The sequence below is a fragment of the Pholcus phalangioides genome, unplaced genomic scaffold, assembly GCF_987345545.1.
Source record: "Pholcus phalangioides strain wild (caught in Gottingen) unplaced genomic scaffold, Ppha-v1.0 ptg000011l_1, whole genome shotgun sequence".
Classification (NCBI taxonomy): Eukaryota; Metazoa; Arthropoda; class Arachnida; order Araneae; family Pholcidae; genus Pholcus; species Pholcus phalangioides.
Window position 1 is genome coordinate 17,057,357 of NW_028301604.1, and position 25,541 is coordinate 17,082,897.

Genomic DNA, 25,541 nt, shown 5'->3' on the forward strand with positions numbered 1-25,541 from the left:
ACGCAATATCCCTTGCAATATGAATGACGTATCTGACGTCTACACATTAATTGGATACTTTTCCTAATTGGAAGTATGTAAAATGCCCTTAGTAGAATAAATGAAATATCTGAACAGGGGTAACGCTATTTGGGTACTTTTTCTAGCTAAAAGTATGCTTCTATAACCCAATGTTAAGGAAATATTTGAGTTGAAACAGACTCAAGTTTTCACACTGTATTTCTCGACTCTGGTAAGGAAATACAGTCGAATTCATTAAAAACGATATCGAAAAAACCCTAAATCGAGTCGTTGTAAACAAGGTTTCATTCAAAATAAGGTTGAAGGTTTAAGATATATATATTGCAATAAAACATATAATCAGATAATATCACGTGATGTAGTTAATTTAACCGTAATATAAATAATGTAGAAATTAACAAAGCTTGCAAAGATGCAGACAAAAACAATCGGTATCTAAATGGATGATAAAACAGGCTTTGTTCTTTAGCCCAACGTATTTCTTGAAACAGGTTTCTTTATAATGAATTCTTTGAAATCTTTCAGACGAAATTTGAAAGAGATAATGGAGGGATAAAGGATTAAATAGAGTTGAGAATCCCGATTCCTGGAGAGATACTTGTAGTTTGCTATCGGTAAGAAAAAAAAATATCGATATAAATTTATTTCTTCTAAACCTATTTCCAATGGATGGGAACTGAACAGCGATCGACATTCATTCAACAGATCCTATATTCATTGTAACAGTTATTAACAGAATAGGTGGGCAAATGTCTCTTTATTTCGTTGAGCTGAGAATTTGTTTGAAAAACCATGAAAGCGAAAGGCAAAATACTGAAAAACTTGACATAAAATTCATCTCAACATCATTCTCTATAGAAATAAACATGAATCTACGTTTATTAGCGTTGTATCCGAGGTAACGTAACAACCGTTTTTGGTTGAAATTTGTTCCACAAAAGTTTTCTTTCGTTTTCTCTAGAATTATAAAAATAGTCATAAATCATTCCCTAACCTCAAGGCCTAAAATAATGAGCATGTAGTCTGAAGTTATTACCGTTTTGCGTTTACTGAGGAAGGTAAAAATATTTCAGGTTCGAATTAGTAATAGTGTAGCAGAACGTCTAATGTTTTCTTTAAGAAACTACAGCAAAATTCTCGAGAGAAACGAATAGTTAGCCTTTCCATCATATTTGGAGACTTCACGTGCCATTGGTTTCGCTTTTGTCGAGGCTCCCCATCATGTCTGAATAGCTCCCGACTGGCTGGTGCCGTCCATGTGCCATCGAAACGATAGCCGGAGCCGTGTTAGACATCGCAAGTGTGGTCATGAGAGGGCGTCATTGGCCTTCTTTGATGTGGCAAACCCTCGTTTAAACTACTTTCTGTTTCCTCTGGCACCGATCGATCCATTCATTCATCTATTCGCGAGTCTGTCTTTCCAGTTCTCTTTTCTCAGTCCCTTTGAGGCAGTTGCGAAGGCAATTTCAATGGCGCAAAATGTTCCTATCATGTCATAAGCAGAGACATTCTAACCTTAACTTAAAGGAAAAATTTACTTCTATTAATCATTTCAACACAATATAGAAAATATAATTGATAAGTTGCTAAATACAGTCGAATTCCATTATAACGAAATTCCGTTATCAGGAATTTCCGATTTTACAAATTTTAACATTCGTTAAAAAATTTCGTTGCAGCAAAATTTGGTTCTAATTAAAAAACTTACTTATTTACAGAAATAATAAAAACTTATTTAATAAAAAAAGAGTTAAATAAAATTTCAAATTGCTCAAAGCAACTCAAATCAGTTAGGCATTGAATTATTTTATTTATTTAACATATTTTTGAGCAAATGATATTTTTTTCTTTTTCTTTGTACAAGTATTCTGGAAGCCGAGGAAACAACGAATTCCTCTGAAGTATACGCGTGCTCAAACGCGTGCAATCCTTGAAACAAATGTTTGAAAGATTTCGCATCCAAACGCACATGCAGATTCCAACGTCTTTTCTCATATGTATGGGCTGGTAAATGGCACATTTCGGGAATGAATGTTCTGAAAAATGTGTCTTGAACGAATAACCTGCAAAGACAACTACATCCACATTTTGAAAATTTGAAAGTCTAGTTTTTCTTCTACGAGATTCTATAACTGCTGTTTGAATTCGAAATTCTAACTGGGTCTGATTTTTGTTGAAAGTGTAGATGGAGATGTGCCGTATTTTGATGCCATATTGTTTTTAATTACTTCCGCATCAACTTCAGAAACGATTTTAAGTTTTTCTTTAACCAAAAACTGTTTTCTTTGGAGGCCATTCATTTTGAAACAGATGAAATATGAAACATTCGTAACGCGTGTGTTTTTTTTTAGCACTGGCTTACAACAGATTTTATTTCTTTTTGACGCCCTGTATTGGTTACAATTTTTCCCACAGACCATAGAACAACCCTTCTTCCTCAACAGTTCAGCTAAATAATTCTCTGAAATTGATTTTACGGAATCATTTTTGGAACGTTCTGTAGTCTTGTCGATTTTCAGAAACTTGTTTTTGAATTCGGTATAACGAATTTTTCATTTCGTAATATCGCAATTCGCAATACATTGTTCCTATGTAAATGCGTTTAAGGATTGGAAAAGTTTTCGTTAATTTTTGCTATAACGGTATTCATAAAAACGGGATTCGATTGTAACACACTGTTATCTCACTTCATTTCGGTGTTGGAATTTTCATGTTTATTATGACTTAAGAAAATAGGCGTTTGACACAGTTTTCAATTCAAGATGTTTTTAGAGATGGATGATTTTTCTTCGATCCACGATACATGAAATCACGAGATTTTTCGGATGTTAAGTCGAGGTGAACTAGGAAAAAAAGTTTGTTGTCTCCACCGGGAATCGAACCCAGGATCCCTTGCAAACCGGACAAACGCACTGACCATTACACTAATCTATTTTCCGTTAAAACACGCCCAATAGCGTGACTTGCTGGGTAGATTCGTAGCAGAATCTTTGGTATATTGGTCATGCCCTGTATGCAAGAGGTCTTGGGTTCGATTTCCGGTGGAGCCAACAAATTTTTCTTTCCAATGTTCAACTTGTGGCATAATATCCAGAAAATCTCTTGGTCACAATGTTTTTGTTCAGATTCGCAAAACTGTATTTACACATTCTTGCCGTGAATATTGTTACTTAGTTCCATTAGTTGTATTATCTGATGTGCAGGAGTGAGAGAAATGGGTGAAGATGCTACAGGATTACTGCGCATGTATTGAGAAAAAAAATCCTGAATGTATTCAGCCACTAGAATTACTCTCAGGAAGTTGCAGAGAAAGCCTCTGAGACCATGAAGGGTCAATGTCTTGACTCAGTAATGACTAGGTTGGTGAGTCCGATAACAGCACAGCAAAGCTTCCATGAAAAAATAGCAAAAAGACATTAAAGTTTGAGACTGTGTTTTTGCACAATGTGTTTGTGCAAAACCACATATGGAGTTTCCAGCGGCATTCAGAGCCTATATACAAAACCATAGATACACAAAGTTAACTTTGTGAATTCAATGTATTTTATTTTTTCTCTCTTCAGTTGCAGGCATTCCAGCAGTCCTAAAACCCATGATAGCAGAGCTAAACCCATTCACTGTAGATTGTGAGATGAGCAAGAAGACACATAGGTTGCTGAAAGCATTACAGCAGTTTGATTGTTTAAAGTGTCTTTGTCTATGCAGTGATAGCCAGGGCCATTCTTACGAGAAGCGGGGAGAGGGGAGGGCAATACTGAAATAATCACTAGGAAATTTCCAGGGATGAATTAATGAAACAGCTCCGTCAGAGAATTTGGTGATGTCCCGATTCAACCTTTCCCGTTTCATCCTCTCGCTGAGATAGTGCCGTTTCCTTCTCAGGTGATAAATGCCAGTTCAGTTTCATCCACTCATCTCCCTGTCGTTCGTATGTTGATATCTTAAAAATGGGGTAGTACTTAAAATGATGGGGTATATATAATTGCTTCAATATCTTTTGAGTCAAGAGCACCGATGCATGCCAAAGACTTCTAGATAGACTGTAGTATCTAGGAGGATTTGTGCATGTCCATCATTAGAAGAGGAGCACCTATGTCAAGGGTGCTCGACCTTTATGAGAATGTGGGTAACTTCATTAGTTTGAAAACGTGTTGCGGGCCACTTAAGTGCTCTGGAACTGTGCCGCAGGTCACTTAAGTGATCTGTTAATATACCGCGGATCAATTGAGTTAACTGTAAATGTGCCACGGGTCACTTAAGTCATGGGGGAAATGAGGCGTGGATCGCTTAAGTGATGATGTGGAAATGTGCCGCGGGTCGCTTAAATGCGCTGAAACTGTGCCGTAGGTCATTGAGTGATCTGTGAATGAGCCGCCTTGCATTACCTATGTATTCATATGCTTAAACTATGACCAACATAAGTGATGAATGAGTGAATGAAATAAATGTTTAAAACGGGTATCGATCACTACGGTTCTAGTGAATTGTCATCGGCATACAATTTTGGACCAGACCCTGCCACCGGAATATCTAAATTTCAAGTTATGAGGTCCTCTATTTTTTTTACTTGAAGGGGTAGAACAGAAAGAAAATGGCTGAATAAAAGAAAGCACCAGAATGAGACACTTTATATTGAACTCTGAGGATGAAACGTCACTATTTTGACTTGAGGATGAATCGGAAAAGGATGAAACGGTACTTGGCCGAAAACTTTCCAGTAATTTAATTCATGAATAGCAACAAGATTAAGAGACTTCGTGAGAGCTGGTGGTAGTCGTTTTGAAAAATTGTTGTATATAGGAATACGTATAAACACAGATGTTGCACCTACATTATATCAAAAATAGAGTGAAATATCATTGTAAGTACGCTTGTAATTCTTCCTAAAAGTGGTAACAGTATTTTTGGTTACGCGTATGATGTGTATTTATGGCATAGTTATGGCAAGACAAAATTCGCTGACACAATTATAAATCAGTCAACACGTGTTTCTACTTCCCATCTCATTTTGTAACATGAAAGTGAGGTGAATACCAATATAGTACACACGCTAGCACACAATGTGTGAAAAGAATCAGTTTCAGTGAATAAAATAGCGTGACCTATGAATCATGGCCAAAGTCCAAAAATGAGTGATCTGTTTTGTTAAGGGAAAGGTTCATTTTAGGTTATAAGCGGGGCTTCAGTAAATTAATACGACATGAGATTCTCACTTCCGAATTATAACGTGATTTGCATACACAACACAGGTCAAACACAACCTTTAGCTAACTAGAGAAATATATTCAACAGATATCCTTTCTACATATTTTGTGAATCTTCAAGTATTTAAGTTTTGGTATCGCTAATTTAAAAGCATCGTCGGCCATAACAATTACTACTTAAGTTTTTCATTCATTTTAATTGTTTCGTGTAAAATAAGTTATTATTGTAAACAATTATATATTTACTTACAAAATTAAAATTTAAAGATATGCAGGGTGCCCTGTAAGTCTTATTGCGGCCTTTGTCCATCAACCGCCCATCGTAGAGAATTTAAAAAATGCTCAAAATGTGTTCAAAAATCACCCAGTATCAGTTTTAAGAGTGAAAATACAATGTTCTACAAAATAAAAAAAAAATTAAATTTTTATATGAACACCCTTGTACTAAAAACCCAATGAGAAAATTGTTTCCCTGTCTCTTCTGAGGCCCACAAAAAATTTCACGTTTCTAAATGCGAAATTCGTTAAAATATTTGAATTCAAAAACTGGAGAAAAGTTGGGAAAGAAAAATGACTTACAAGACACCATGCATACAGTCAAACTCGGTTATAATGACTTCGGCTATAACGTTGATAATTGGGAGCCGGACTGCTTCCCATAGAAAATAATATTAATAAACCTTGCTTATAACATCGATGAAAATACCACCTCGGATATAACGTTACTTTTATTCCGTGTTCACAGTCACGTTTTCCCAACAAATTCCCAAGATTTGAGCTGATCACATCCAGGGGACGTTTGTCTGTTGTTCTTATTTATACCTAACCTCTACAAAACTACATACCTTACCTCTAGATTTATTGCATGTTTGGCATTCTGACTTCCTCATTCACACATGATCACTATACGAAACATTTCTGTATTTTACCCTTCCCGAATATTTTTTTTATAAAAATGATGTTTTTTCAACGAAAAGCTTGCACTAATTCCCAATATTTACTAGAATCAGGAATGAAGGTAATTTGCATAATTTATAAAAATTGTGTTATAATGTGAATGTGACTAAATATTCATCTAACCTATTTGCCAAGTTTCCTTTTTTTGCAGTGAAATACATTTCAGCAGACGTGCTGTAGCTTTGTTTTTTCGCCAAGGGTTATTAATAAAACATATTTTGTGATGTCGTCGACGTGCTTAGCGAAAATCGGCAATGTCCCGTATAAATTATTCCAATTTCTCGTATTTTTCTCGATCAAATTGACCACACTAATCATAAAAAAATAAAAACTTCATGCGAAGTATTTGACTGCCTGCTATGATGATATATTTTGTCATAAATATATCATATCTTGAATACGTCAACCTCGGTTATTTAATGACAAAATTTCGTGGAATCTTTGATGTCGTTATGACCGAGTTTGACCGTATTTCATATGAGAATTTGTAATGCCATATCCTACTCGTAAAAGAAAAATAGCAACAAAATGCATTCAATAAGTTTGATCAATAGTTCTAGAGGTTTATATACTGTGTTCATAAAAAGGAATTTTAATTTTATTTTCGTGACTCTCTCCATATGACGCATATGTATCTCGCTGGAGATTAAGTTGACACTGATGTATGACTGCTGCTTCCGGAACTTGGCAAGATGTTGTTGTAGCGCTATATTCGGGAGATCATCGATTCGAATGGACACAATGACGTAATTCCTGTGAGTCACAATTCCTGTTTATCGTGATGTACCAGTGGCAAAATCAAGATTAGATATTGGAATTAAATTATGGAACTATTACTGCAAGTGCTCTATCGTACACAAGTTCGTGGTTGATGATTGGACAGTGGCGTGTTGAAATCTTCGCTCACGGTAATCTGGAAATCAGTTATATGAGTCTTTATGGATAAACATATACCATGTCGGTCTCATTAATCCTCTAACCGTCCATGGCTGAACTCACGGTGGAACGAATATATACGAGTTCCAAGAATTGCGACTAGGAAGAAAAAATGCGTAGGGTTCGAGGAAGAGATGTCCGCACATAGTAAAAGAGAAGGAAGATAGGGAAAATATGGCCGGAGGGGGTTCTGAAATGTAAGGGTGTGATGATCATTCCTCCGCAGAAGAGGGGATGAAAAAAAGGGAGGAACGGACCAATCAGCAAATAGCGAAAATCAACAGATCGAGATGAAAAAAAACATGTTTGTTCAACTCCCGCACCTCATTGAGTAGCCTCTTTCTTTCGTTTGTCTCACTCCTCTAATATGTGCGGTTTAGAAAAAACAATATAATTGTTTTCGTCACTAGTCTCTGTTGTGCACTTGATACCTATTGGTCGCCGCACTATGTGCAAGGCCTAACCAAATGATGTGTCAGTTAAGATAAATTGTTGACTAGACAAAAACATGCACAACCTTGCCCTCTTTCATGGACCCATACGGGCAACCCTTAAGCTGCCAGTTTTAGCCCCTAAAGGGCAAGGAACCAGCGTAAAGCTCAAATTATAGTCTGGTCTTGGAGCCGACCTTAGAGATGAGCGACAAGTGCCAACACCGTCTATAGCAGAAAGCCTCCGCGCGAAGCTCGTGACGTCACTGAAGTCACCCATTTCACCTGTAGACATTGGATATAGCAGTCCGACGTATGAGAAATCTTTATGCGACTTCAGTGACGTCACTTGCTTCGCGCGAAGGCTTTCTGCTATAGGTGTTGCAGGTGCTGGGCTGCGTAATTCGCAATTACACCGCTATTCCCCGATTACACGATTTTTTTCAGTGAAGAGCCCTATTCAGTCAATCACGTCACACTTCTTGGTTTTTTTTTTACGATAATTCCCACTATCGTAATACTCCCACTGTTGTGCTTTCGGTCACAAGGCTTCGTTATTTACATTATAACTTCGATTAACACGCTACATGCCATACAAACATTGTTTACTTAAATTCGCGTAAGGGGAAAAATGAAAATTCCGTGTAGTTGATGGTAGCGAGCGGTGAAGGTAGTAATACCTTTCGAAAAAGGCGAAATTTTTATACTTCGGTGGGCTTCACTAAAATTATATGCTTTTGGTAGTAATCAGTCTCAAACCATAATCCAATATATGAATTAGTGTAGGTGGTAGGGCATCAGAGTTCATACTATGATGCTCTAGGTTTGAATCCAGCCCGTTTAAGTTATTCTTTTTCTCCCACTCCTCGTCCGAAAAGGATTTATAAACTTATTCATTTTTCTTTGCTGATACGATACATTGCAATATATTTTGCCTACTCTTAAAATTTTAGCATATAATAAATCAATTAATATTACGACAAAAACATATAGAGAAAATTACTAAGACCAACAATATATAATGTTCTAAGAAATGTAATTTCTTTTAGCATTTTTTCTTTTGAAGTTCTGATGTTTAAATAGATGTTATTTACGATTATTAACATGCACGATATATTTTTTCAAACTATAATTTATCTGTGTATTTTCAGTCGATTTGGGAAATTTTTTATTAAAATTTGCAAAAATTTTCTATCACATTTTCAGAAATTTGAAATCGTGATCCGCCTTTAGCTGTTTTAATATTTCAGTTTGTGCTTTCAGTGTATAAATTTGTTGGTTTCAAAAATAGAATCTTTTATATTGCATTGGAAATAGCGCGAGAGATTGCACCTTTAAAATATCTCGCGGAACAGCGGTGGAAATATCTACCTTGTTTGCAAATCGCTGTTCGGCGATCAGATACGAAAATGAAGATATCGTACAGTTACGCGAATTATCGTATAGTCTAAAGCAACGTGATTGGCTGTGTGGAAAAAATTACGAAAAATATCGTGTAATCGCGAAATAACGGTGCACTTGTGGAATATGCCTCGGGAAATATATTCATAACTATCTGTTATCAGTGGCTTCGCTATCGTGGATTTGGTAATCTGAAAATTACTCGGCGATGATTCCTCCATATAACATTTGAACGCCTCGTGGCCTCCTTGGGAGTTGAATTTTTAGAAAAACTCTCTCTCTCTCTCTCTTAGTGGGTATCTGCATAATATTCTATAAATATGAAATGTATTATATTTTATTATCATTTTATTTTTCATATTTTCATTTTTCACTCGAAGTAGCCAAATAGAAGTAAAAAAATTAGGCCTGGGAATCGATTAAAATTTTTAACTATTTAATCAAAAAATTTTAATCGAATATTTTTTGTGACTATATAATGTTAATAGATGTTCTAAATAATATATGTATTTCATTCATTTCACTCACCTATTCGGTAGATGTAAGCAAATATAGGAATAGGTTAAGAAATTGAGGCTGCCCGCTTCAAGCTATTTAATATGCTGACATAATTGCCATAAACTAATTTCTTCATTTGAATCTTCTCGTTGTTTTTAAAAAATCTGTTATTTTTAATTATTATTCACTGACTTCGAAACTACTTTCGATTACACTGTTGCTTATTTTTTTAGGAACTCCTTCCGAATGGCACTTGCGAGGAGATGAACTAATGCTTCCAAGAATACAAAAATCTAATGTTCACAATGGAGACACAATGAATTTTGGTCTTCTAAAACTTTCATCAAACTCAATTTGAAACTGAAAACATCAGTTTTCGTTGAATCTCATTTGATCAAAATGTTGATTCTGGAAATATTGATATTGAAAATATTTTTAAATATGGTCACTCTCTTATCCACTTATCCAAAATATTCTGCATAAAACATGATTTATAAGACATCCAACCGGTTTTTTTTCCTCAAAAAAAATCAAGTCGGTTCACAAACGTTTAATAACAATTTTAATCGAATTAACCAACTCGATTAATTCAACTGAAATTTCTAACTGCGATTAACAATTGATCGATTAACCAACCCGATTGGACCTTGCCGCTGTGGTGGTCGAGTGATGGGCTCCCATTGCGAGGGTACGGGTTCGAACCCTACCTTCACTTCAGTGGTGGTTTCCAACTTCACAAGTCGCGAATGCGAGCTAATCTCCCCGTTAAGAAATTAAACGTAAGCGTATTCAAGAAATCATGTATTCGAAGAAGTCATAACTGGTCCTTCATAACACGAAGAAACCTTTTCAAGAACGAAACGGAGTCTATTTGTTTTTTTACCACCACCGAAACGTTCAGAGAAAGGAAGATATGACAAATTCCTTAATCGGTGACCTATTTCGGTAAATTTCGAATTAATTTAAATAATGGGAACTGAATTTACTGAATATGAAACACGAATCCAAAACCCGATCACCAAAAGTGGTATTTTGCTTGGAAAGCAGTAGGCCTATACCGTAATCCCTAGACGACACCAAAGAAAAACATGGTTAACCGTAGAAAACTGTGGTTTTCAAAAGATTTATAAAAAGACAATAAAACTAAAATCTTCCAATAAAGCCATTTTTGATTCGTTCGGATGATTAAAAGAAATATTTCAGGAAAACGCAACTCAAAGGCTCAGTTTTAATGACAATCTCTGGTGTCTTCGTCTGGTGCCCTTACAATTGGCAATTAGTCTGTCAAATCTGTGGACGACACAGAAGAAATTAAAAATATTCAAAATGCAAAATAATTAAAAAAAAAAAAATAAACGAATCACAGAACAATGATACAATTCAAAAAATGGCAATGGGTCGTCATTTGAAAAAATATTTCAAATGACGCAACTAATGAATGGAATATATAACATTTCAAGTAAATGTAAAATCACGCAGCAGCTATATGATATGAATCAGTCGAAACTTTGTCAACCGGCTGGAGACTGCGCATGTTTCTGTGGAACCCTCTCTACAATTTTCTATAAAATACATTGGAGACTCCCCCCGCCCCTAGTATACGAAATGAAAACCAACTCCAAAAAACACCCAAAAAAATATCATTTCTTTCTCCCGATGCGATGCCACAACGGGAAAAAAAAATTCTAAACGGGAGAGAAAAACTGCATTGAAAAAAAAAATGCCACGCGTAATCCCATCCTCCCAGTCCGGATTCGAACGCACAAGTAACTACAGTCGCGTCGCGTGCGATAACAACCCTGCAAATACAACACAGCCTAACGAAATCAGCAGTGTATTCTAGTACAGAAATCCCGACAAGGATCGGGGAACGATCGGATCAAAGCAAGCAGAATGGGAGGGAAAAAAAGTGCAAAACAAGGCTCTCAATTCCCTTCGAAAGCAGACGTCCGAAGAGCTTCCTTCGCTGTCGCTTTAGTGGCGTAGGTGATAGAGCGGTAACTCAACCAAATTCAAAAGTTAAGCAACCTTGAGCTGCGTTCACGGCTGCTATGAGGGAAAAAAGATTTGTTTTTCCAGAAAAATATTCACTTTCAAAGTTTTCAAAAGTCTTTATTAATTATTGGAAGATGGCCAAATAATTTGAAAATAAGCCAAATATACATCACAACAGTTGCAATTTATTGTGTTCATATTATTTGTGCTCATGTTTTTAGTCAGTGATTATTTCTAGTTAGATGGAACGCTATATTTTTCAAAGATGGCGTGTCGGATTGCATATTTAATTAGGAAGTGCACCGCAGTAGAATAGAAAAATGGGCGTTCTCGTATTCTATTTTTACCAAAAAGTGGGCGCGCTCATGATATATTTCTTTATACAGTTCATGAACATACGATTTTATTTTCTTATCTTGCCGTTGTATCTAGTTTGTTTCGTATCAAGCACTGCTTTTTAAAAAGATGAATATACGAAACATATATAGACTTAATTTTATACACTTACCTAATCCCATATGATGTTTCACGAATGTTCACTTCGTAAAACTTAACCGTAAACGACTTAAGAGTATGCTTTCACATCTCACCACTTAAATCGCATACGGCTCACGGACATATGTTTTATTTTTGTCAATCTTGCCGTTGTATATAGTTTGTTTCGTATCCAACGTTTAATACCAACATTTTATTCGTTTTAAAAAAATAAGACAATCAATCCCCGAATAACAATCTGATAATTTTTTACGTTGTAATATTCAAGAAAAATGATGAAGAAATGTATCATGAGAGCGCCCACTTTTTGGTAAAAATAGGAAACGAGAGCACCCATTTCTATACTATTTACCGCTGTTCCACGAATGTATGATTTTTTCGTAATTTTCTCCATACAATTAATCACGTTGTTTTAGCCTTTACGGTAATTCGTATAGCTACGATATCTTCTTGTTCTCCGTATTTGATCGTTGAATAGCGGTGCAAACAAGGTAGGTCATACATGCTCAACCCGTGGCCCTCGAAATAATCTGATATGAATGGCCGGATTAACCCTTATGAAGACCCTAAGCACTAAATTGATTTTGGTGCCCCTCTTCGCTCTCAGTCCCTTTTACTTTTAACCTTAACGCATGGCCCCTCATGACAATTAGACCTATTTTCAATTTTCGAGTGTAGGTAGGCTATGCAATTGGCAAGCAGGTATTTTTAGGTGGGAGTAGGGGTTTAGGAGTAGAAATTTTGGAAAAAGCAACGGCTTTCAGGAGCCTCAAGTGCCGGGAAGGCCTTAAAACAATTTGATCTGTTTAAAATTTTGGGGACAGTGAGCATGCGAATTGTTAAGCAGGTGAGGGAGGGGGGGGGGGTGAGAAAAATTTGTTTTAACCTCTGGGGCCCATGATGCTATTGAGACGACTCTGCGCTTACTTTATGGAAATCCAAAAACTGAGCATTAACGCGAGTTCTTGCTCGCAATCAACTCAGTTTCTCTGCCTTTCTGTCACCCTTAAGGCCGTAGCTAGAAACGAAAATTTACTCTGTCACTTAAGGAGGAGTCCTTAAGGAGGACTTGGTTTGGCACCTCCCCCCCCCCCCCGTGCAATTTTTAACGGAAAAAGAGTAAACTCGACGCCCTTCCTGCTCCAGCACCCGTCAAACAACAACCACCCCTCACCCTCCTTTCTATTAAAAACCTTCAATTGTGCAGTCAATTATGTCGTAAGAGCATCATGAGCCCCCGGGCCAATTGATTTTCCTGACGCCCTACCTCGTAAATACTGGAAAATTTCATCGATCTCATTTTTGTGAGGCCCCGGGCCGTGCCCGGATGGATCCATGCGTTAAGACGGCACTGCTGGATGGTTGATGCTGAGGGGAAAAAATTGTGTATTTAAAAACGATGTATAGGATTATACATTTAAAGTAGGATTGCACATTTAAAAACAATGACTGAATAATTTTTGTGGTGCCCTTATTTTGCTGATGCCCCTAAGCACGTGCTTATTCTGCTTAATGGTTAATCCGGCCCTGCTGATGTGACCCGCGACCTCAAACCTCTTTTTGTAAAAATGAACTATATAAACGGAACATTACAGATCACTTAAGCGACCCACGGTACATTTACAAATCGCTTAAGTGATCTGGGAGCTGTTCGAGATCACTGAAGTTGCCCGTGATACATTCTTACTTCAATTAAGTGGCCCGCGACGACACGTTTTCAAATCAATGAAGTGGCCCGCACGCCCGAAGATTGAGCACCCTTGATGTAGGTATTTCCACCGCTGTTCTGCGAGATATTATAAATACGCAATCGTGCTATTCTTTTTTAAATGCAATATATATATATATATAAACAATTTTACATTTTACACCAACAAATTTATACACTGAGAACTCAGATATATTCAAACAACTAAAAGCTAATCAGATTTCAAATTTCTGAAATTGTGGTAGAAAAGTACTGCAAATTTTAGTAAAAATTTCTCCTATTTATCGATGCCTTTTTTCGATAGCAAATCGACCAAAAATAAGCATAAAAACTATGTGGGAAAAATATCATGCGTGTCAATTATCGTGAACAGCTATGTAAGTATCGGACGTAAAGGAATTATGTTAGGATACAATTTTTGAACTGGTTTTGATAATTTTTTTTTTGTTATAATATTCAGAACCAGAATTCTGTGAAATAAATGGTGGCGATAAATTGGGGTTCGATTGTATATTGTAATGTTTCTCATATCCGCGGACTAAAAGATCAGCGAAGAAAAAAAGCGATTTCGTCGAGCTTGATTCGAACCTTGGATCTTGGTAATAGCAGTGCAGTGCGCTAACACATACGCCAATTCATTTGAGAAATTGGCCCTAAAGCGACCAAAGAGGCTTAAGTGTTTGTTGGGCCTAAAACATTTGTTGAAAAGCAAAAGTGTATATTTTTAGTAAAGCGTAGCAATTTCACCGTACCTTCGTCATTCACTGTTAACCACGGCATTTTAATTTTTCCGTTGCGTGAATTAATGGAAACAGTGTTTATATGGCATTAATCGTGTTATTCCGTCACAAACTATTCCAGTGGTCATAATAAAGAATTCTGAGGACAGAAAGCACAACAGATTATACGAAATTAAGGTAATGGGAATTATCTTGGTAAATCAAGAGGCGACGTGATTGGCTGAATAGAACTTTGCACTGAAAAAAACCGTACAATCGCGGAATAGCTGTGCACAACCGAAATGTACTCTCGGCTTATATGGAATACTACAAGTATCGTCTGAGTTAGGCTTTAATAAGGTTAATAAAGTTGGGCTAATGAATTTAAATAATAGGCCTAATATAAAGTTAGGTTAATATCTCTTCGAGACGGAAAGTTTTGCAAGATAGAAGAAGAGAGGTCTGGGAATAATGTTTGTCCACCTTGACTGTTCTGGAGTAGAGAAGGAAGACTGCGTCTGCGGCTTTTTGTAAATAAACTATGACACCCCCACCAACTATAAAAACAAACTATGAATATTTTATTTTTCAATTTCATAGACTCATTAAATCTTTTCTTGATTGATTTCCATTAGTCTCCTTCATTCTGCACCCCATTTCTCATATTATCCGACCTATACGATTACCTATATTTTATAAATACCTTTTTTCGGACATATTTAATCTTAAATACCATACATTTGTCATGCAACGACAAGAATCTAAATTTTATAAAAACATTTAAAGCTTAAAGAATATCTTCACTCAATAAATGATATTGAAATTTATTTCACATAGTTCCATAACTGCAAATCTCATTAATCCCTTTTAATGTCTAATTGAAGTAGCACTCCGAAAGCCAGCCACAATATGTACATGTATATACACACACACACATTTCTTCCCCCCCCCCTTTTTCTTTTTTACTTCAACATAATGAACACATTATAAATATTTACTAATTAATTTCAAAATACTTGTACTACTAATTAACTTGATTTTGTATTTATGATTATTTGTGTGCTTGAATTTATGTATATATATTTTTTTCTCCATGAAACGTTTGTATCAGTTTTTAATTTTTTTTTCATGATCATAACCCCAGTATTGGCAGCCATTTGCCTCTTGGGTAGTGTTATTTTTGCGAATGTAACTGTTATTTAATAAAATAAATTGAAAATTGAAATTGAAAAATTTGTTACAAGTTTCTATCATCTTTTAAATTGGAATAATAAAAAAAAAATGAAAATGGTATTCACATAATCTCCGCTCTTCTTTCATGTATAGGAAGTATAATCCGATCCTAGCGTGACGATGGGGTATTAAATCTCAGCCTAATTCAAGAGTTAGTCTTGTTGTCGACCAGCTAAAGTCTTATAATTTATTCATGCAGAATATATTTTGGCGAGAAGCCAGAAAGTAAACTTTTCCAAAGTTATCATTGCTCTTTAATGATATGCGCGATCTTTTTTCGTCCCTCAAAAATTCAGTAATTAATTTGTTTCTTTAAGTTTCGGAAAGTTTCTTAAACACGGGAGGTCAAATCTTTCTCATATAGTCTCCGCGGCTGAATTCTGTAATGCTCGTAAAAGCGTATTTCATATCCAAAGAACGTAAAATTTCTTTGTGGTTTCATTTTTTATAATTATTTACGTCCTTATTTTACTACCGTACAAGAAAATAGATAAAACTTAATACGTGAAACCACCGATTGTGTATAGAAGCAACCGAATTTTATCGAACAAATCGTTATTTTGTTCGCCCTTATTAAAATTTGGTTGACTGAATACTAGAAATTACAGGGTGGGCCAAAACTCTATGACGTGTGTTAAAAATTAGTATAAAATCAACCAATCGTCTTAAGGCTGGGATTACACTTTAAAAGTTTGATAAAAGATCTTTTATAAAACTTGAAAGCAACCAACAAGCCTGTTGTTAACCAATAAGCGTTACATTCACTCGAATGTAATCGATACGCTTGTTGGTTGTTTTTTTCAAGTTTTGTGAAAGATCTTTCATCAAACTTTTATAGTGCAGTCCCGGCCTAAGTGAGTGGAATTCACAGTAAAATGCTTGTCATGGTCAAGTATTCATTTTGGAGAAGAAAAACAATTTTTCCCAATTCCACGCGTAGATGTCATTGTACCAAAACACCTGTGAACAACGGTAGAAAAAATTTGATACAAATAGCTATAATCCATATACTGAAGTTCAAATCTTTTTTTCACCAACCACTATCGCATTTCTATGTACAGCTCAATCCCCAGCTGAACGATACTCAATTTCAGTATACGTGTTCTCAATTAATATTTGTCCGAATCATGTCTTTAAGTGTTCAATGGTAACTCTATATGGAAATTTCAGTGCAATATATTCGTGAAATTATGACTTATTTAATTATTATTTTTTTGAAATACAATTCTTGATCATGACAAGCATTTCATAGCATTATCGTACGCCAACTGGTTGATTTATATTAATTTTATTAATAGACTTTTGGTCCACCATACATCATCGATGGCAAAAACATCATCTAAAAAAAGTGTTAGACATTATTGGTATGGATTTTTTGTTGGTTTTTCTCACTAGATAATGATCGTATCTTGTATACAAAGCATGTTAAAGCCGGAAAGTTATTTTCATGAAACATTTCTAGAGTTTCCGTATCAACTTTCATGAGTGAGAAAAACATTTACTATACATAAGCTTCTCCTTTAAAACATAATAATAATAACACGAGTTCTCTAAATACTGTAAATAAATAGCTTTTTTTCGATTCATAACAAAAATTTCGATTCTCTAAATAAAATGTGTGCATTATATATATTGTTTTTATTTTCAAAAAAAACTTTTTATCATCTTTATTTCAATCGGATTTAATTGCGTATAACTTGGTATTCTTTCACTTCAATTAGTCCTCGTTTATTTTGGATGGAATGTGAATCACTCTTTCATTAAGATGTATGGTCCCAATGCGCTCATTAACGAGCATTTGCTTTTCTGACAGTATTTGAAGAGGATTTTAGAAACGAGTCTTATCTGATGAGAAAAGTGTTGTTGTTTGTTTGAAATGCAATAGAGAGGGCTTTAAGTGGTTCTATTTTAAGCCGTAGAATGGGTGACGCTCTGGTTAAGAATTTCGGAAGAACAAAAAAGTGTCTTTGTTTTCAGGAGCTTATTTACAAATCGTGATATACAAATTGAAATCGGATTAAAGAGGAATAATGGGGCAGTTATTAATCTTTTTTCTTTAAGATTTATTCACCTCAACGAGTCTTTTTTTGTTTTTGTCTGTTGCAGGAAAGCTACTGGTACATTCTTTGGGAGCGTTCTTCCTGTTCACGCTAAGGCGTAAAGTATCGATCAAACAGCGATAAAGTCGCACCTAGTCTCTGTTGAAACAAAGGGAGTTCCAGCTCCTAACCAGACGCCAAGATTTCGTTCTCAAGCTTCAAGCAGAGTTTCGCCTCCACCACCAGTTATCTACGGAGGCGATTCTCTTCCGGAGATCTCTCAGGTGAGCTCGCAGATGAACAGGAAAGACGAGAACAAGGAATCGAACCTCGAAGCGATGTACCACCATCGCAAGAACCAGACTTGGCACTGCACGTGCGGCAGGGAACCACCATAAGTGCCCCGACATCACCTTCCAAGAACGTTCCGGCTTTTCAACAAAGGGCTAATTCCGTTACCGCAAGCGCCGTTTCCAAAGTCCCGTCATCGAAAGACAAATACAAGACATTACTTGTGATCGACGACCATCACACAGATTGGTAAGACGTACTTCAAAATTTTCATACCAAAAATTACGCTCACCAAATGAAACTGACAAAATAGGCTGTTCGATGTATAGTGAGGATGATTTTTGTTTTAGAAATAGTTTTTATTCTAGATTTTTATTGCTATGATCCTTTTCAATGCATTTTCCATACATTGTAATTGTACTTCTATATGCATTTCTTCCAGTATTCACACAGTATTCAAACACACAAAGGTCATATCATTTAGAATCGCCTCATTTTTTTCATTGCTTCTGTAGAATCGGGAAAATATCTTCCTTGTGCAGATTTGAATTTTAATGTCAGCTCAGAAACCATAAAAATTCACGTGGAGTGATAAGTTGACGCAAAACTGAGGGTGGGGGAATTAAAGAGGGTGTGCATAGTGAACGGGGGTGAGCGAATGTCCACCTCCACCTTTCTGCCTCCTATGCCAATAATACAACTTTTTCACAGAGCGGACAACCGCCCATGCATGGGGTTAGATCCAAGCTGTATGATGCACGTGGTTTAAATTCGATATAATTTTTATCCAAAAACTGTACCGAAAAATTTACCGCATAGAACTTAGCATTGAAATGATGAAGATGCCAAGAGAAAAAAAAAATAAAGTTCTAATCTTCTTTGTGGCCTTCTATGTGTAAAAGAATATAAAGCAGTATATGATGCTCATAAAACACTACGTATTAAAATATTTAATGCATTAGACAGTTGTCAAACTGTTAAGCCGATTCCATACCCGCAGCACTACGCCACTCCGAGTATCTCATCAAAAACTGTTTTTTGACGTGTGGCTGACGCGATTTTGACTGATTTTGCAGTCAAAAACACGTTTTTAACGAGGTGAGGTGCGACATCGCCTAGCGTGGTGGATCTGAGCTCGGCTTGAGCGAAAGGTCTCCACCAATGATGGCTGCTGCTGCTGTCTCAATGGTTTCTGTAACAACGGTTGAACTCACTCCGAACATCCCTTTCAGTAGCCTGTCTCAACCGCAGTGGTGGTCAAGTGGTCATATTGACGAACTCGCATCGCGAGGATCCGGGTTCGAACCCCAACGTCGCCACAGTGGTGGTCGGCTGAAGTTGGTTTCCTGTAGTTCCCAACTTCGAGGCGCAAATGCGAACCGATCTCCCCATTAAAAAAGTCTCGCCACATAGAGCAACAGGCCTACAACGATAAATTATTCAATCATTACACTTCACTCATAGTTAGAAAAACTGGTGGCAGATGGCAGCACTACACATAACAAGCATTTCACAGAAACAAACTCCACGTCAGGTTTCACTACACGTACACGCACATCCCCCATGTACCAATTCGTTAGAGGTTCCACAGAGGAATATTGACGAGGTGCATGTGTGGTGCAGTGGTAGTAGTAGCTTGTCTCGTCGCACAGAGCAACAGGCCTGCAAACGGTACAAATATTAAATCATCATACTTCATCCTGAAATATAGATGACAGCACTGAAAAATCAGACACATCACTAGATGCGCACTCAGACTCACACTTACACTTCCGGCACAACTCCCTCGGTACTAAATTGCTTATGGCGATAGATCGGAGTTGTGCTCGGTTTAAAAGGAAGAAAGACAGTAGCTTGTCTCCCATCTCTTGAGAAGCTCTTAAACCAGCGTTTCTCAAACTTTTATCACTCGCGGCTACCTTGCTCAATTCATGGTTCATCTGCGGCCCCCTAAAATAGTTTGGTAGATATTTTCCCGTATAAAAGAAGCACTACAAAGCATAAATAGGCACACAAATCAATATATCCAGCACGTCGCAACGCCCCGACAAAGTTTGGCGACACCCCCAGGAGGCGCGATGCATACTTTGAGAAAGACTGTATTAAACCATTCAAAATTTGTTACACAGGAGTGCTGTTGGAGGCAAAATAGTTTGGTGTCTCCCCTTTGTTGCTGGTTGTTGCTCAAGATGTGTAATGTGTTTGCTCGGTACCGTGTACCTGTCTGGGCCTAAGGAAGTTTTATTGAAATGCAATTCCCCAATTCATGCAGTGTAAGAAAATTCTAATAAAACATGCATTGATCACATTTTTATAAGAAATTCTTCACGACTTTTATTTTCTGAATCTGTAGTCTGGGAAACGGATTTGACCGATCATTACCCGATTCTATGTAAATTATCATACTCTAATATTAATTCTGGTCCGATACAAAAATTCAATGATTATAGAAAAAAAAATATTAATTATTCCCAACTCAAGGTATATCTTCAGAATTATACACTTTGCATAAATAATTCCCAAAGCGATGGTGCTTTTGATGAATTTATTGTTAAACTTGAAACCATCATAAATAACCATACATCGTATCGTGATATTAACCTTTCCAGACGGACTGATAAAACTTGGATTACATCAGAGACAAAACAATTAATTAAAATAAAACAGAAACTATATTTCTAAACTAAAAAATATCCATATGATCAGGAGGTTAGTACTGCATATTATAATGTCACACATTACCTAAAATACAAAATCAAAATTTCTAAACAATTTTGCTTCTCTCAACAGTTTTCAAAATGTGATACTCCTTTCAAACGATGGAAGTTTATTGATAACATAATTGGTAAAAATCGTAGCAATCGCCTCCCCGATAACATTGAACCCCAAGTGCTTCCTGATAAATTTAACGATCATTTTGTAAACATTGTTTCATCACCCATTTCACCGTCGGTTAACTACAAAAAATATGTCCCCTATTCTAACAGATCTCTTTTTCATCTCCCCAACTTACCCAGAAGAAATCATTTCTATTATAAATCGGTTATCTCATTCGGTTTCTAGTGATTCATTGATTCTTAAATGTTTTCCTTACCATTTAATTATAATACTTACTGATTTGATAAATAACTGCATACTAAACTGTGTTTATCCTAACTAACTATTTGAAAACTGCCACTGTTTTCCCAATTTTCAAATCAGGAAATCGTAATGATTTAAGTAATTATAGGCCTATTTCCATTTTACCTTCTATTTCCAAGATTTTTGAAACTGTTCTAAAAAAAAGAATACTCTCATTTCTCTCTCATGCTAATTTTTTTTCTCCTAATCAACATGGGTTTCTTGCTAATCATAACACTGAAATTGCTTTACTAGATTTTAGTACATACGTAATACACAATCTTGACAAATCTAGAAAAACCATAGCTGTATTCCTAGACATAAGAAAAGCCTTTGACAGTGTTAATCATGAAATCCTTCAATATAAGCTTGAGGCATGTGGAATTAGAGACATCCCCCTAAATCTCTTAGTGTCATATCTGACGAACAGATCTCAGAGAGTAAGATGTGTCTCTCATTCCAGTAAATTTTTAGGGGTTAACCGAGGAGTACCCCAGGGGTCTGTTCTTGGCCCCCCTTCTCTTTAATGTATTTTTAAATGATTTATGTGATCTAAAAATTGATGGCAAGATAATCACGTTTGCGGATGATACAGTCATACTTTATTCTGCTGCTACCTATGAATCTTTCCAAATTACAGTAAATTCTGACATGATAAAAATTAGAGACTGGTTTCATGCAAATGATCTTCAACTTAATATGTCGAAAACTAAATATATTAACTTTTCTTTGCATAACATTCCTGCCTTGAATATTGACTTTATGATTCATAAACCTGTATGTAACATTAATAATTGTAACTGTCATAATTTAGAACAAGTGAATACTATAAAATATCTGGGTATTTTTATTGACTCTGGCATGAAATGGAAATCCCATGTTCATAATCTACAAATAAAATTAAGATTTACAATGTATAAATTTTATTTTCTAAAACATTTTGTTAATCGCTCTTTTTTAATCACCCTCTACTACTCACTATTCCATTCTTACTTATTATACGGTTTACCTATTTGGGGTAGTGACTATTTGACTAACTTAAAACCTATTATATCACTACAGAAGAAAATTATGAGGCTAATTTTTAATGACTATTATACTCCTTTCATCACTCTCTTCAAAAATATAGGAATTCTACCACTTAGATACTTATATTTTTATAAATCCCTGTTACTTCTCTTTAAACGTCAATACTCCTTACCATTAATATCCACTCGATCTTCTACTAGGCGTAACGCTACATATTCTTTGCCAATGGTTCACAAAAACATAAAAAAAATTCATTTCTCTTATCTAATATCTAAGTTTTATAACTCTCTGCCCATTGAAATTAGGAATGCTTCCTCTCTTTACACGTACAAGAAGTACCTCAAAAGATATTTATTTTCTATTGATGATATCTCCGTGCACTTTTAGTCTTCTGTTTTTTTTTTTAAAGAAATCGCCTCTCACACTAATTAAAGTAATTGACTTTCTCCCATTATATTTATTAACTTTTTAAATATTTTGCCTTTCTGACAGTAGCTCAATTATTCAAATCATATTTATTATCTCTAAATTTGATATTTAAAATGCTCCCGCCATGCGTTGCCACAATGATGTTACTATTAATTTTTTGTTTTTCCCCCCTTCACCCATCTATTTGATATTCAACTATTAATTTCCCTCCCCATTTATATTTGCGTTTATGTAAAAGTGATTATATATAGGTATTTCCCCCTCACACATCGTACTTTTTTTTTTTAATAACCCATCATCCAGTATGTGACAGTCATGCTCACCTTGGATGAAAAGTTGTCTCTATTTGTATATGTATGTTTGTACATTTCTTTGATAAATAAAAAAAATAAAATAAAATAAATAAATAAAAAAAACAATCAACTTAATTCTTTACCAAACTGAAAATTTTTGATAGTTATAAAAACTTGATTAATAATACACAATGTATTATGAATTAAATCCCAATGCGCTTATTTATACGTTTACAATCTAGAGATTTATCTTTTAGGAGAGTTCTGATATGAGCTATATCTATGAAACCGAATCTTGCGGTTTGCGTTTATTATCTTCGTTTCATTATGATGCCTAGGAAAGAGAAGGTATATGTATATCGGGTAGCGAATTGCCATTTAATGCGTTTAAAAATGCGTGAAATTAATAGCAAATGCACACTTAAAATGCGAAATAATGAATAATTTGCGAAATGATATACAGTAGTGTAATATCGGGCGGAAAATTGAAATTCAAATGAGTCTGTAGCGGAAGATTGAGACAAAGAATAAATGAATAGATGATATTCAATAAATTTTCTTGAAGTATGTGACGCTTTCTTCTTAATCACTCGTTAATACGAATATCGTTTTTCTCGGAAATAACGCTATGAATAACGGTCGTGGTTACCAATTTTGAAACGAGAATAACACTTTGATGTAAATAGCATTGAATCGATAAGATGCACGTGACAGAAAATTGGTATGCACCCATACGTATATAGTCTACTGTTTCCGTATGGAAATGAACGATCTCAGAGATGCTTAATGATCCTGTTCCGTAGCTATATTCGTTTAATATGTGAAAATTGACTGTCGAAAGGACATTATCTTCTAATGGAATCTGACGTCATTGCGTACTTTTGCTCGAATAACGCAATTATTTATCACTCATTGAGAAGTGTATAGATAGAACATTTTTGGTAACTATCACATTCTGTAACATCGACATTGGCTGCGTACTGAGAACGCTTCATGAACGTGTAAGTGGGAAATTGATTTTTCAAGTCCAGTAGTTTTGAACTAAAAATACGAAAGCATTCTTCGAAAAGTAATTATAATACGGTATTTCGGTTTACATGTTTTCGATTTTTCCCTATAGAATCTCACTTATATATTAATTAAAATGTTGCAATATTCCGTATGTAGTCTATGTAAAGAGTGTTCCGAAATATGAGAATAACGTTTACTGTTAACCGTCTTACACGCGTTGACGAGATATCCCGCCTTTTTAAAAGCCATTCATTTTAGACAAGCTCAGATTTCGTAAAAGTGATTTTTTTTCTCAATGAAACAAATCTTCCTATACTTCTTACTTTGCACTTGCTGAAAATTGGGAGAAAAACTACTTTACAAAAAATATGTAATTTAATATGAGTTGTTTTTAGTGATTTCTGCTATGCAAGTTGAAGGGTTAAAAAAGTAATTATGGAAAAAGAAAACAGATTTGTGAGGTAAATAATAAAATTTATTTAGTTATTCTATATATAATTAATAAAAAACTTTACTAGACATATGGGGCTATGAAATCAATAAGTGTCAATAAATGCAAATTAAATTATAATATTTCTTAAAATGCCGTCACCGTCATTCGCAATCACGAGTCGTAGCTGCAGTGCAAAGTTAGCCAACAATTTCTGTCATATGTACCCCGAAATGGCTACCTATTGAGAAATGACTATCTATTCAACTATAATCATGCATTTTATTAGATAAATTTGAATTTAAAATTGTTGTGCCATAATTATACGGCAAAGCTGATACTAAAATAAATTTGATCCGATAGGGCAAAATTTATAATTAAGAGAGTTCGATATTTTTTAAGGGGAGCTCTATCGAATCACGCATGTTATGAAATAGAATTTTATGATCATGCTGATTTTTTTCTGTCATTTCAGGTCGAAGTATTTTAGAGGAAAACGAATACACGGTGACTGGGATATACGAATGGAGCAGGTAATACAGCATTCTATAAACAAGTTAATATCATAATAATCATTATTGCTCGGTTATGGTTATGTTATGAAATGCGATTCACTTTCTATTTATTTACTTTTCCGGATGCGTTTCTACGTATACAAGGTGATTCATAATCCATCGTAAAAACGGGATGATTAAGAAAGCTAAAATGGACCATATTTACATAGCAAAGTATGTTCGGGAAAACATCACCCTCAGACAACCAGGGTTCCCATAAGTCTTAATTCAGCCTTTTTCTTATCAACCGTTCATCGTGTAGAGGTGTATAGTACAGGAAGTCCCCGACCGAGAGGTTAGCGCACCAACCTCTTGGTGAGATCTTTTTATGTTTTTTTTGCTGCGCCGATCATTTTGCAATGCATAAAAGTGAGTGTTGCTGTAACTGTAACCGCGAGAGCTAGGTTTTTGTTTCTGATATCATCCTCGAGAGCATACTATGAGGGAGAGAAACACTTATATCTCTAATTTCATTAGTATTAGTTGATTTTTGCGGCCACTCTAGTGGTCTTGGGCGCTCACCCGGCAAATGAGAGGAGGTGGGTTCAATTTCCCGCACAGTTGAATTTCTCTTTCCTATATTCATCTTCGCGTCAACCAGCCGGTGAAAACCTTCCTATGGATAGCGAAGAGTAACATCATCCTCGGATATATAAGAACAAACCTTCTTCCCCCAATAGTTCAGCGTTTGTCAACCTATGGTCCGTGGACCACCTCTGGTTCACGACGATGGTATGAGTGGTCCGC

General features: G+C 35.6%; 1 protein-coding gene across 1 annotated transcript in view; it reads left to right on the forward strand.

The window, feature by feature from the left end:
• Syn (synapsin) overlaps positions 1 to 25,541 on the forward strand; it is a 208,488-nt gene that overhangs the window by 17,815 nt on the left and 165,132 nt on the right. The window contains exons 2-3 of the mRNA XM_089238613.1: positions 17,832 to 18,177; positions 24,716 to 24,773. Of these exons, the coding sequence (XP_089094739.1) occupies positions 17,832 to 18,177; positions 24,716 to 24,773 (404 nt within the window). The remainder of the gene's footprint in view (positions 1 to 17,831; positions 18,178 to 24,715; positions 24,774 to 25,541) is intronic.